The 14,783-nt window shown below is 39.6% G+C and overlaps 2 protein-coding genes across 2 annotated transcripts; one reads left to right on the forward strand and one right to left on the reverse strand.

The window, feature by feature from the left end:
- Positions 1-116: 116 nt before the first annotated feature.
- LOC137742830 (glycine-rich cell wall structural protein 1-like) lies at positions 117-1,346 on the forward strand. Its single transcript, XM_068482780.1, has one exon. The coding sequence runs from the start codon at positions 117-119 to the stop codon at positions 1,344-1,346; it is 1,230 nt and encodes a 409-aa protein (XP_068338881.1).
- Positions 1,347-6,499: 5,153 nt separating this feature from the next.
- Positions 6,500-13,276, reverse strand: LOC137743602 (MLO-like protein 11). The gene is made up of 15 exons (XM_068483527.1): positions 12,672-13,276; positions 12,403-12,460; positions 12,082-12,257; positions 11,674-11,790; positions 10,882-10,942; positions 10,633-10,721; positions 10,294-10,368; positions 9,671-9,756; positions 8,661-8,710; positions 8,446-8,486; positions 8,029-8,199; positions 7,855-7,890; positions 7,678-7,745; positions 7,519-7,579; positions 6,500-7,434 (listed from the first exon to the last, which is right to left on the reverse strand). Exons 1-15 carry the CDS (start codon positions 12,795-12,797, stop codon positions 7,042-7,044), a joined length of 1,608 nt encoding a protein of 535 aa, XP_068339628.1. The 5' UTR covers positions 12,798-13,276; the 3' UTR covers positions 6,500-7,041.
- Between the last annotated feature and the right edge of the window lie 1,507 nt (positions 13,277-14,783).

Raw genomic sequence — 14,783 nt, forward strand, 5'->3', positions numbered from 1 at the left:
CTTTTGGTGCTTTTCCAGTTTCCATGTTTCATAAGCACTTTTTCATGCGGAGCACAAGTTCGCTATATATAAATAGTCATATAACCATGCAAAGCAAAGCAAACATACAGAAAAAGATGGCTTCCTGCAGCATTGGGTTGTTGGCACTTGTCTGCTTGCTCAGCTTGAGCAATGCCCATAGGGTCCTCAAATTCGAGGACCCAAGTGGGCATGGAATGAAAATGAGAATGCAAAAACCCATGGGCCAAGGCGTTGGCATTGGCATTGGGACTGGAAGTGGAACTGGGGAAGGTGTAGGCATTGGGAGGGGTATTGGTGAAGGCGGTGATGGTGAAGGATTTGGAGAGGGCAATGGAAAAGGCATTGGAGAAGGTGGAGATGGGAAAGGATTTGGAGAGGGTTACGGAAAAGGCATTGGTGAAGGTGGTGATAGAGAAGGATTCGGAGAGGGCTACGGCAAAGGCATTGGAGAAAGCGGAGATGGGAAAGGATTTGGAGAGGGCGACGGAAAAGGCATTGGTGAAGGCGGTGATAGAGAAGGATTCGGAGAGGGCTATGGCAAAGGCATTGGTGAAGGTGGAGATGGGAAAGGATTCGGAGTGGGCTCTGGAAAAGGTATTGGTGAAGGAGAAGATGGGAAAGGATTTGGAGAGGGCTCCGGAAAAGGCATTGGTGAAGGTGGTGATAGAGAAGGATTCGGAGAAGGATATGGCAAAGGCATCGGTGAAGGTGGAGATGAGAAAGGATTTGGAGAAGGCTACGGAAAAGGCATTGGTGAAGGCGGTGATGGTGAAGGATTCGGAGAGGGCTATGGAAAAGGCATTGGTGAAGGCGGAAATGGGAAAGGATTTGGAGAGGGTTACGGAAAAGGCATTGGTGAAGGTGGAGATGGGAAAGGATTTGGAGAGGGCCACGGAAAAGGCATTGGTGAAGGCAGAGATGGGAGAGTATTCCGAGAGGGCTATGGCGAAGGCATTGGTGAAGGTGGAGATGGGAAAGGATTTGGAGAGGGCTATGGAAAAGGTATTGGTGAAGGCAGTGATAGAGAAAGATTCGGAGAGGGCTATGGAAAAGGCATTGGTGAAGGCAGTGATGGTGAAGGGATTGGAATGGGCTATGGTGTTGGCAGAGGCTCTGGCAAAGGTGTTGGTCATGGAAAAGGCATTGGTGAAGGTAGTGGAAGAGGCGCTGGCACTGGTATTGGCATTGGGCTAGGTTCTGGAGATAGTGGATATGGGGAGGGTCGAGGAGTTGGTACTGGGACTGGGCATGGTGATGGCGGGTTTGAGGCCGGTTTTGGCGTCGGCATAGGGTCTGGTTACGGTAGCAATTGTAAGAATTTCTGATCTTAATAATTCACCACACTTAAGCCTTACGGGAAGGCTTTGTTATATACACTACAATATACAACTTTACACTTTTAAAAGACAAGGACTGCACTCCACACATGCAGCAGCTCATTAACAGCACACCATAGCACTCGGAGCAATAGCATAGCAATAATAAAAATGTCTTCCCTGCTGTCCATGAGTCAGCATTCACATGTCCTCTTGCTCTCTTTCCTTTATGACAATGATGACTGTAGTTGTAATGATGGCAGCCACTTAGCAAGACTCGGACTTGGTTTAACAGCCCCCCGCAAGCTGACAGGAGGAGAAACAACTGGAAGCTTGGAAACAAGATGCTTGAACCGTGAAGAGGACAATCCTTTTGTAAACAGATCAGCAATCTGGTCTTGAGAACATATGAAATTCACAAATAACTCTTGACGAACCACTTTCTCACGAACATAATGATAATCCACCTCCAAGTGTTTGGTACGGGAGTGAAAAACTGGATTTGAAGCAAGGGCAATGGAGGAAACATTGTCACACCAGATTGTTGGTCTATCAAGATGCAAGTGTAAGTCACGAAATAGAGAGCGGAACCATGATACTTCTGCAGCAGTATAAGCAAGCTGCCGATATTCAGCTTCGGAACTTGACCTACTGACAGTTTTCTGCTTTTTCGAACTCCAAGACACGAGATTGGACCCTAAGTAAATGCAAAAACCACCTGTGGAATGCCGTGTATCAGGATTCCCAGCGTAATCAGCATCAGAATATGCTGTAAGTTGTGCAGTACCAGGTTTATACACAAGACCATGATTGTGTGTGGCTTTAACATATCGAAGGATCCGCTTAACTGCCATCCAGTGAGTAGTCTTTGGAGAGTGCATGAACTGACAAACCTGGTTTACAGCATAGGAGAGATCTGGTCGCGTGATAGTTAAATACTGAAGTGCTCCAACAACACTTCGATACATCTCGGAATTGTCATGTGGCTCACCAGTGTAAGCACTGAGTTTCTGTCCGCAGGAAACAGGAGTGGAAATTGGTTTAGCATCCAAAAACTTTGTACGCTGAAGCAAGTCCACAGCATACTTGGCCTGATTCAAATGCATTTGATCACCACAATAGGTTACTTCCACACCCAGAAAATAATGAAGAGGCCCCAAGTCCTTCATTGAAAACAAAGTGCCCAGTTTACATATCAAGCTAGACATGTGGCGAGTACTGTTCCCTGTCAACAATATATCATCTACGTAGATCAATAAAATCAAGTAGACACCAGAGTTATTGAAAACAAATAAACTGTAATCACATGTGGATGCCTGAAACCCTAATTGAAGCAAAAACTCTGAAAAACGTTGAAACCAGGCTCGCGGAGCTTGTTTCAACCCGTATATACTCCTTTGCAATTTGCAGACATGTGTTGGATGCTGCTCATCAATGAAACCTGCAGGTTGTCGCATATAGACTTCCTCCTTCAGAAATCCATGCAAGAAGGCATTTTGTACATCTAATTGCCTGATATGCCATTTTTTTGAAACTGCCAAACTAAGAACCAGGCGTATGGTGCTGTGCTTGACCACAGGACTAAAGGTCTCGGTGTAATCAAGTCCAGGCTGTTGATGAAATCCATTTGCGACTAACCTCGCCTTGTGCCTTTCTACAGAGCCATCCGCCCGGCGTTTGATTTTAAAGACCCATTTGTTTGGCAGCACATTCATTTTTGAATGATAAGGAACAAGCTCCCACGTGCCACAGTGCTGCAATGCATTAAATTCGAGAACCATGGCCTCCCTCCATTTGTGGTGTTTGACTGCCTGACTAAAACAGGTTGGTTCAACGAAAGAAAGATCAGTAGAGACATGCATAGCATATTTAGGATTAGGTTTTTGTATTCCAGACTGTGAGCGAGTCATCATGCGCGGCCTTATGGAAGCACGATCATGGTCTGAAGGTGGCAGAGAATGAGGCGGGAGTGACACAACAACTGGGACTTGCTCATTTAAAGTTTGGTTCGTGGAACTAGGGTCAGGGAAAGATAAGGTGGTTTGAGGGTTGGAAGGAGCAGATAACATGGGAGAGTGAGGAAGGGTAGGGTATTCAGGATTTTGCGGGTTGGTTGTGGTGATGTTTGGCTGGGATGGGGATGCTAAAGGAGGGATAGGATTCAGCAAAGAGAGAGAAGTATCTGTCGAAAGTATAGGAAATGTGAACAAAAGATCAGGAGAAGCAAAACTACCTGTGTTATCAACGTTTTCCCGCAAGGATGTGAGTTCCTTAAATGGAAATGAGTCCTCATCGAATAGGACATGGCGAGACAAATAGATTCGTCTCGTGGACAGGTCCAAACATTTATACCCTTGATGATTCAGTGAGTAGCCTAAAAATACACATGGTTTGGACTTGGGTTGAAGTTTATTTTGTGCATAAGGTACAAGCCACGGAAAACACTTACAACCAAACACCTTTAAGGTTTCATAGTTTGGAGGTTTTTCAAATAATGTCTCATAGGGCGAGTTATGAGACAGAACTCGAGTTGGCAATCGATTAATTAAATAAGTTGCTGTTGAACATGCATCAAACCAATATTTGTTTGGAAGGGAAGAGTGAGAAAGCAAGACAATACTTGTTTCGACAATATGTCGATGTTTTCTTTCTGCTAGGCCATTTTGCTCGGGGTGTTTTGGACACGAAAACCGTTGAGAAATGCCATTTGTTGCAAGAAACTGTTGAAAACTTCGACTTTTGTACTCACCTCCTTCATCACATTGAAGGGTTTTGATTGAGGTATTAAACAAATTTTCAACCTTAGCTTTAAATTGAACAAATATTTCAAACACTTCAGACTTATTTTTCATGGGAAAAATCCAAGAGTACCTGGAATAATCGTCCACAAACAAAACATAATATCGAAAACCTTCAGTTGAAATAACTGGAGAACACCAAACATCGGAATGTAAAAGTTGTAAGGGAAGTTGGGAAACAGACTCAGAAGTACTAAACGGTAGCTTAGTACTTTTTCCTAAAGGACACGAATGACAAAACGTTACATCCGCAGTACCATGAATGGGTACTTGTTTGTTGGAAATTAAAAACTTGATAACAGACGATGCAGGATGACCAAGACGTGAATGCCATTTTTGAGCCGAGACTCGAATGCCTAGACACACTGAAATAGGGTTATGGAACTGTCCACTGCCACCAAAAAATGGGTATAAGCCATTCTCACATCGCCCGCGGAAAAGCGTCCTCCGGGTCTTGAGGTCCTTAACAAGAAAGAAATGAGGAAAGATGAGTAAATAGCAATTATTGTCTAGGGTAAAACGGTGTGCAGAAATGATGTTTGTAGAAGCAGTGGGGCAGCGTAAAATATTTTGCAATTTAAATGAGCAAGATTGTGTTTGTAGTTGATTCGAACCCATGTGAGAGATAGAAATGCCAGTATCATTACCTACACCACCCACATTCTGATTACCATTATACTCTTGTGGGTTTACCAGATTCTGGATGTCTGGAGTTACATGAGCATTAGCACCGGTGTCCAAAAGCCACAGTCCATTATTCTGCCGATTGAGAGGAACAGAAGATGTTGCCATGGCAGTAAGCTGCTTTGCTGGAATTCTCCCTTCATAGGCTGCATTCATTCTTTGATAGCAATCTAGGGCAGGATGCCCTTGTTTTCCACATATCTGGCATGTGAGTCGTTCTCCTGTGGGAGTAATTTTCTCACCATTGTATGCCGAGTTTGTCCTTTGAGTATTGGTGCGAGGAAAGAACCCCCGTGGATTGATCGCACCACCACCACGTGTGGTCTGAAAAGCGCCACGTCCAGTTCCACGAAGTCGTCCACCACGACCTCTGGTAGTGACAAAAGCATTCACCGGAGCAGCCTCCACAGACAGAACATTCTGTGCAGCCATGCGTCTCTCGGTAGTCAGAAGGAGGGCCTCAAGTGTAGGATACGCGATTGGAGTATCACGTGCTTGAGCAGCACTCACTGTCATTTCATAGGCAGGGCCCAAATTGTTCAAGATAATCTGGACCAGTTCATCATCATTCACGGGGTTGCCAGCTAGGGCAAGGTTATCAGCAATCGAGTTCATTCGATCAAGATAATCAGCAATAGACATGTCACCTTTCTTAGTTTGCATCAGTTCATTGCGAAGAAACAAAATACGGTTTTGGGACGTAGAAGCATACCGTTGCTCTAGAGCCTCCCAGGTATCATGGGAGGACCTCTTGCTGGCGACAGCGGATAACACAGATGGTGTGAGAGAGCCATTGATCCAGCTTAGTATCAGTTGATCATGCTGCACCCAGATTGTGTAGGCAGGGTTGACAGCAGCAGCACCAGGAAGATGTTTGGGTGGACAGATGATGGACCCATCAACATATCCCATCAGGTTACGACTCTTGAGGATTGGAAGGATCTGAGCCAACCACAAAGGATAGTTGGTTCGATCTAGTTTTATGTTGACAAGCGTAGTCATGGAGGAGAAAGGATTCATAGTAGGGTTGGAAGTTGCAGCGCCGTTGGTGGTATCAGCCATGGAGAAAAAAAAAACAAAAGGATCTAAGTCGTTAGACTGCTAGGGCTCTTGATACCATGTAAGAATTTCTGATCTTAATAATTCACCACACTTAAGCCTTACGGGAAGGCTTTGTTATATACACTACAATATACAACTTTACACTTTTAAAAGACAAGGACTGCACTCCACACATGCAGCAGCTCATTAACAGCACACCATAGCACTCGGAGCAATAGCATAGCAATAATAAAAATGTCTTCCCTGCTGTCCATGAGTCAGCATTCACATGTCCTCTTGCTCTCTTTCCTTTATGACAATGATGACTGTAGTTGTAATGATGGCAGCCACTTAGCAAGACTCGGACTTGGTTTAACAGCAATTACGGTGGGGACTTTCACATTCCTCTCCCAGGTTACGGTTGTAGTTACCCAAGTAAGCCGGACCCCGATCACTCAATTGATTGGTACCAAGTTTGCAAAGCATGTAGTTACCCGGGTGCGCCGGGCTGTAGCTGCCCTGATAGCTCACTGTATTGGTACCATATCTGCAACATTTATGGTGTCCTCCACCGAGCAGGCCAGGGTGGACAAGGAGAACCCATGCAACCAGATACATCAACCAACACACCAAATGCTGCAAAGCTACATAACTATAGAACTTTATGAAGTCTGTACGTAAAAGTAAAAGCTTAAGAAAATAAAATACTCGTGCAATTCTAATGAAGTCTATACTCACTCTACCATGTTATGCTTGATTGAATTTACAACTTATAATCACAGAAGACGTGTATAAGACGAGGATATTTGATCAAACCGGGCAAAAACTTGCCCCGGCGGTACATTCATCACCTTGATAAGTAACACCAGTAAGATGTCTCATTGTCAAGTTACATTCGAATATCACCCCAAGCTCGCATCATTGATCACTAGTCAGTGACACTAAATTTCATATATATAGCTATTACATCAAATATTTACATTCTAACTACTGCAATATCGTGTCGCATTGTTACATCCCGCGAGTATTCTATTACCTCTACGCCCTTTCAAGTATTTTTCATAGTACATATGGAGGGAAGCAAAATATACACAATTCCCATTTCTAATACTTTCTTATTCAATGGGATCCCAAATTCTTCGTCATGTGATTTTTCGTTACCATCATTGCTGAGCAATGCTTCATTCCCTTCTAGCTGGCATTGATGCGGATCTTTGAATACCTTCTGTTTGAATAGTCAATGAAACCGATGAAGAAGAAATAGAAGCCGATGCTTGAAGAAGGGGTGTAGCTGGCGTACTTGAGGTTTCGTTATCAACTGGGCAAGGACTGGGCGGAGAACTAGAAACCGGTTGCATTTCAATTCCATTATGCGTATTAGCATCATCTGCAGGGCAATCGAGCGTTTGATCATCATCTTCCTCAAGCGATACTAATGTGCTTGTTTCTGTGCGTATGGTTGAACCATCGTTGGATATGCCTAGCCTTCTTCTTCTTCTAGCTGCCTCTCCCCATCCATGAATTGTTTCTCTTATCCTTTGTGGAATTATTGCCGCCTTATAATTTGTTCCCATCTGAAAATAAACGTGAAATACAAATACATGAGTTGGAGTTTCATCAATGACATGTATGTATAATATATGTATATCTGGCTGTACCTGAGTAACCAAGGCATACAGTGGCAAGGTGATGTAGCTGCACAAGAACTGCCCGGCGAACCTACAAAATGATTACAGTAATATAAAACCCGTGATTGACAACATACTCGATATGGTAGGTTAACGTAAGTCACGTAACTAGTCAAATTGTTTGCGTACCCTAAAATCAGCCTCATATACACGAGCCAATGCTTTCGGATAAAGCAAGAATTATACCCAAACTGCCACTGTAATCAAATAAACATGAAATTTAGTGGCCTTAAATGACTGAACAAGTTGTTATCAACTTCCAACACTCTACAGTGAGTACAAATTTAATCATGGAAAAGGAATTACCCAAAACCAAAAGAATGTAGCCAATTCAAATGCATTCTGCAAAATCAAAAGAGATAGAACGAAAAACCACATGCACATTAGTTCTATAATTCTGATTTGTGAGTGCAGGTTGTTAAAGAACATTATGATACAATAAAAAAAGAAACGACTGGCGTTACGATCACCATTGCAAACCTGGAATAAACAAAAATGGATCAAGGACAACAAAAGTTCGGGCTTCTTGAACCAGAAAAGATCATCCCGAGGCCTCAGCTTTGCTTCTCGACGAGATCCAGTTATACCAGCATTCTCCAATGCTAGGGTTGCAATAATATGCTGCAGCTTCATTCCCACAAGTAGAACTAGCTGCATAGGAACATACAATTTAAATTACATAAGACGAGAAGCACAGGACTAACAGATTGAGAGAGAAGTTTATAGTCGGAAAATTCACTACTATAGCTCCACCCTGTGGATATTACATCTCAAATGCAAACTTCAAAAGTGTCTGTCTGTCAATGCAAATTTTTGCTAGCATCTTAGACATCATTTTTTTCTAGTGAACATGTGACAAACCAAAACTGAAAAGGATATGAGTAAATCTGTACTTACCGCAATTGGAATGATTGCAATCCAGAAATAAAGATTAGAGCCTGCCATAGGTCACAGAAAACAGTCACATTTTAGAGTTTTCAAGACCGATAATAATATTACGAATTTATGATCCTCCAACTGGCAGTTAGAAGAGTATCACCGTAAAGAAACACGCAAGCTACAATTACTACTGAAGGTGACTACAGATAAATCCTTTCGAGTTCTATGCATACCTTTTACATTAAGCAGCATGAAAGCAACAACAAATCCCCAGAGTGTGGCACTGCAAGAGATTTAAGAAAATTCAGTTAGCTATTCGTTCTCTGTGGAATTCAACTATCCAAACCTGTAAGTAGTAACAAAATTCAATAACAGAAGTTTGTGATCAGCAGAATTTGAATTAGGTAAAAATTTGACTTGAACGCTTCTTGTTATTATTGTTGTTATTGTTCTAAATTTCTCTTCTTGTTCCACCTGACCAGATACACAGTTGTCCAACTCCAAACCCAATACAATTCCTAACACATTGCAACTGTACTACGAGAGCTGACGGATAGTTTGGAAGTATCAAATACCTTACATGGACTTTGAAGATTCTTTTCTACTAGTATCGGATCTCCACTATTTCCACGGTTGAATGGTAGTTCTTTCTTGACAATATTTATCTTTCTTCACGTTGAGTTCATACACAAGGACAGTAGTTGCCATAAAGAAGTAGCAATCACAACAAAAAACACTTGCGCAATTAAGCTGTTAACCAACATTAATTCTCACAACCTAAGGTGTCAAAGGTTGTTCTAACTGATTTATTCAGCAATCTGCAACAAACCTGAAGGCAAGAAGCGCCTTGAACTATATTGTTACAACCTTATGTAGGACTTTTGGCTTCTAGAAGAAGCAGTCGGTATAATAAAGCAACAACCACCATTTGAATTATCACTTCCATCACAATTGTCCCTTTTTCTTTCCATTCAAAAATTAAGCGATGTGGTCTGGTTCAACCACTAGACCAGCCCTTGGAGCATGCGTGGATTCACTATTAAGTTATCCCTTCCATAAGGACTTCCAGCAACTATCTAAACTAACAAAATTGTTATTCCATTGAAAAAAATATAACTTCACAATTTGCATAATATTAAATGCCAACTAACAAGACAGCACCACCGCGTATAAACAAATATTAACAATAAATAGTTGCAGTCATGATAACATTCATTCATAACAGAAGAAACTTATAACTTACCTTACACCAACAATCCTTTGGAATTCCTCTTCCGTAGACCGAATCATATAGCTGTGAAAATCATACTTTGGCGGAAGGTTGTGATTCTGGCATGAGTAAGAGAAGAAAAGAGCAAACATTTACTGAACGGTGGTTAAAAATTGGCATTCCTAGCATGTTCGTATGTACCAGCAAAATACTAACAGTGTTAGATTACCTAAACATACATATAATATGAAAGAACAATAGCAAACGAAACCAGTTTTACGGTATTCTACATACAACATACAAACAAATTCTGCCTAAAAATGAAAAATTACCAACATAAAATTCTTTTGGACACCATGGCTCCTGGCACATGCCATGAATTGATACAAAAATAAACATAAAATCATATTCGCTTATATCGTAAGAACACTCTTACTTGTTCATTCATTTAACATTATGTGTTTGTCTTATGATTATTGTTAACTGTTATAAAACAGGCAATGCAAGTTTTTATCACAGTAAGTTTGAAGGCGTACAGTGAAAACCATATCACTAAGGGCCAACAGTGAACATTAAACTGGGAAATTTACAAACAAAAGAAAAACAAAATGAGGAAGACTCGTTCGACTCTTCGGATGAATGAAAATACTAGGTACCATGATGAAACCCTTGCGGAGTGTTAAATAGTCAGCACAAACCACTGAACGCCCGAATTGCCGGAAGAAACATATCTGTACAACAAAACATATCAACAATAAAAAGACCTTGAATTGAAGCAGCTGCTTCCGGATGCCAAGAAACACAAAGAAACCTAAATTATAATCATATAAAAGGAAGAAAAGCAGCCATCGGTTTTCATTTTTCTTTTCTTGGAAACTCAATGTGGGCGTGTTATGCTTATCAAACATAAAAGGTTTCGTCTGTAAGAAATTAAGAATGTAAAACAACAAAGAATGGAGTTACCAATGTATTTAAGAAAAGAGAGATGTACCTACCACCCAGATAAAAATGTCATTCCTGACAACAGGAGTTGACGGATTTACAAAGCTAGACTGCCTTCGCATTGTCAACTGCCGTGTGATCTCTGTTACAGAGTATATCTACAATCATCTCATAGGTAATTTGAAAATCCACGCCATATGGATCATAAAAGTTCAAGCACTCAAATATTCTGTCTCTTTCTTAACAAGGGGACCAATAAGCTGATCTATAAATAATTCTATCAATGCGAAGTCAGAGCTTACCAGTCAATGAATCATGTCGGTCCTTTCGAGCCTCATCCTCCCACACTCTCCAGCTGTGAATCTGATCACATTATTACAATGTCAAACAGTAATCGTAACAAAAATAGTATTTCAACGTTCTATTCTCATCTTGTGTTTCAATAAATACCCAATCATCAATTCAACACATATATAGCATATTATGCACTAGAGAGAAGTAATATTAAAGACCAATGAAATTCCTTTCAACCAGATAGAAGTTTAAGAGAAGTGCAAGTGTGTGCAAAAGGTTGATGTAGATGTGCAAGTGTGTGCATACTGTAGATAAACACAATGCCTGACATACGACACTCTAGATCCACAAGCTTGCGGCGAATGCAAGCCTGAACGAATAGTAGTTATAATAAAAGTTCCTGAACAAATAGGTTGACCGTTGATGGCAGTTAAGAGAATATAGACCTTGTTTCACTGAACTTCTTGCAAAACTAATAGTTGGCAATTCTTTCTCTGCCTTTAACGTAAAAAAGAAAAGTTTACCCTTTTGTTTTGACTTCTTTCAATAGAAATCAGTAGACAAGTTCTTACTCAGGGAAAATGGACACTTTCACCTTCTATGTTTTCTTAATTTCACAAATTGGCCACCAAAACATATGCACCCTTCTTTAGACAGTTTATCAGTATTCAGCAGTAACTACACTATCCACTATCCAGAAGAAAAGCAGTTTACCGAGACTGGCAGGTTTCACCACTGTACCTAATACAGTCTGGATGGAAAAGATGAAGAACAAGTAGAAAAATGAAAAAAATTCTAACCTTCACTATTGCCAGCAACATCGTTAAGCAGCTGTAGGATATATGTGTTATTGCCATGATAAAGATGAAGCGATGCAACTGCTCAAGGCCTTCATAAGAAACAATTGGTTCATAACCCTGTTCAAACAAACAGTGTTACATTTAACCAAGATTGTCCGCTAAGACTTAACTTATAGTTCGTGGTAAATAGGAGAGAAGAGACAGGAAGAAGTCCAAAATAATTTCCTTCAGCATTTAACTCATATTCAACAATTTCCAAGAACCAAGTAAATATAGTGCGCCAGAAAAAAGGAAAAAAAAAAAAAAAAAAAAAAACTCATCATATACTGATAGAAGTGAAAAAGGTCTTAGAAATTTAGAACAGAACTTTAGTTTGATTGCTATACTATACATGGATAAGTTAGGCACCTCTTTGCAGGGAATACGGTTTTCTTGGGATGGATTATTTTCAGTTTCTTCGTTAATCTCGTACCGAGAGCATGGTGTTAAACTGCTATCGTAGAACTTTGATGGAATGCAAATATTGGATATCATGCTTGAGGTAGCCGTCAAAAGGAGAGAGATAAACCCAAGTAACATCAACTCTGGAGGCAGCAGGACAAAAATGTGAAATTTTACAAGTGAGAAGTGTAATATGAAATTATTTTGTTAAATGCCTTTGCCAGAAACACATCAATAAGAATTTCTCAGATCGTTCAGGAGGTTAAAACTGCACTTTAGGTCATATACCTTCCTTCATTTTCTCCACAGCTTCAACCAAGGGCTTACGATCAGTTTTCCGCAGCCACTGAAACCAATAGAACATACACACACGAAACAGTTATATGTATAATCAAAATCTGAATTAACGTTGCATGTGTTCTAAGTTTGATTCATGAATTAAGCCACAATAGAAAATTTTATGTCAACTAATCTTCTTAATTCCACTTAAGTATCCAATAGCTTAAAAAACAAGGAAGAAAAACAAAGTTCATGAAAACTGCTAGAGTATCACTTACAGAACTCAGCCTATGGATTCCGCGCTCAACAAGCAGAGAAGCAGCCAACAAAATTGTCAACACAGTAGCAACAGACCATGTTGGAATCAAGGCCAACGATCGCATTTCTTGTTCATTTTTCGCCATTCTGAATTACTCCCCTACTCAAACACTATGTAATCATAAATGTGAACGCAAACTGTAAGAACTACAAAAAGGTCAGTAAAAAACCCTTCCAAATTTCCAAAAATTGAGAAAACATCAACTTCAACAAGCAATATAAGATGGACTAATTAAGTAAACCTGAGAATAATTCCAAGTACCTCTGTTGCTATTTTTACGCTTCAACTTGCAATCGCATTTTCCACCCACCAAAAAGAGAGAAACACAGAAAAAGTTCCAAAAAAGGAGCAATTTTTCCTTCTTTTTATGCAAATTACTCACTCTCTGCAGACTCTTGTGACCAAAAACGCACTTTCCTCCAACCCTTTTGGCCTTTATCCTTCCTGGTAAATATTCAGGATCAGAAGGCCCAAAAGAACACAACTTTCTTCTTACCACATTCAGCCTGGATCTCATTCAACACGCAAAACAGGGCAGATTCAAGGGATCATACAAAACCCAAAACCCAGAAACTCTAATCCTTTTTTTCTCAGTGGTTTCCTTGTAAAAATATGATTTTTCTTGGGTCAAAAAAAAGATACAAAAATGTGGGACCAAAAATGGCGAAAAGAAAGAAACGTTCTGCTTTTTCTTCTTTGTGGTTTTATACTTTTGTGGCCAACACCACCATGTTTGAATCAAAAAACACCTGGGACCTTCACCAGAAGAGATCTTACTCTCCCTCCCTCTTTATTTTTCTTCTTTTGTCCTTTGATGGAGTATAAACATTTGAAGTTAAGAATGGTAATTCTCAATGTGGACTACTTTTGCCACAAGCCCGAAATGATCTGCATTGAGGAGGACTGAAACGGCTAATTTTGCTTTTGTTCAAAGCACTACTAAAAGCTCTTTTGCTGTCATTTCATTCCTTATTTTTGTAAAATACGTCATTTCACTTTACAGTGTTACATTATTTTAGCCGTAACATCAGACTTTCACAATTTTTAATTTCTTAACATTAGCCATTCAAATATGTATAAAAAATTTGATTCCGATTCATTCTTTTCGAATCCGACATCTTGTTTCTCAAAAAATAGATTAACTCGTTATCAAAAATTGAATCTTTAATTTTTGGTGAGGCCCACATTAGTGTTCGTCTCGCTCTGGTCTGTTCGTTTCGGGAAGTGACTTGCATTCCACTCCGCATATGTAAAGAAGCGCTAAATTACATTTCACCATGTCCTCCCTGCATTTTGTAATAACTCAAAATTCAGAAGAAAATAAATTAAATGTTTCCTCTCCTGCACTTTAACAGTCTACCATATATTTATATTATAATTACATATATATATATATATGTGTGTGTGTGTGTGTATGAAATCCTTGCACATCTGTCATGATTCATGACACTCCTTTTGCTAAACTATTTTATTTTAGTTAATCTGTACTATTTAATCTTTTAATTTTCATTTGAAATCAACCCTACAAAAAAAAATTTACATCGAATATCGTTTGATCATTTAAATGTGTTAAGTAAATCAATGATGTAGATATCAAGTAGCATATTTATGATAAACCATTGATACATTTCATACATTTAGATGACTAAACGATATTCGATATAAATGACTTTTAGTAAGAATGATCTTCAAATGAAGATTATAAGATTGAACTGTCAAGATTGTGAAAGTTTTATGGTGAGGATACGTTGCAAGTAAGTGGGGGATGACCTCATCCCTTAAGGGAGGAATGCAAGCATTATTCCTCTTTTTTATTCTCCTACACTCTCTTGTTTATTTACATTCGTTGATTCACCATTGATTTATTCAATCTTGTGGCTATAAATAAGAGATAAAGTGCAAGAAGATAAATATAGCGCATGAAAATCAATAATTGTCTTAGGAAAAAAAAAAAAAAAAAAAAGGGTTAAGTCCAGATAACTATCCAACCTTTAGAGGTGATTCTAAATTTGTTCCTAACATTTAAAAACATTTCAAATAACAATATGAAGTTTTGAAAAATGAACATCTA

The sequence above is a fragment of the Pyrus communis genome, chromosome 8 (assembly GCF_963583255.1).
Source record: "Pyrus communis chromosome 8, drPyrComm1.1, whole genome shotgun sequence".
Lineage (NCBI taxonomy): Eukaryota > Viridiplantae > Streptophyta > Magnoliopsida > Rosales > Rosaceae > Pyrus > Pyrus communis.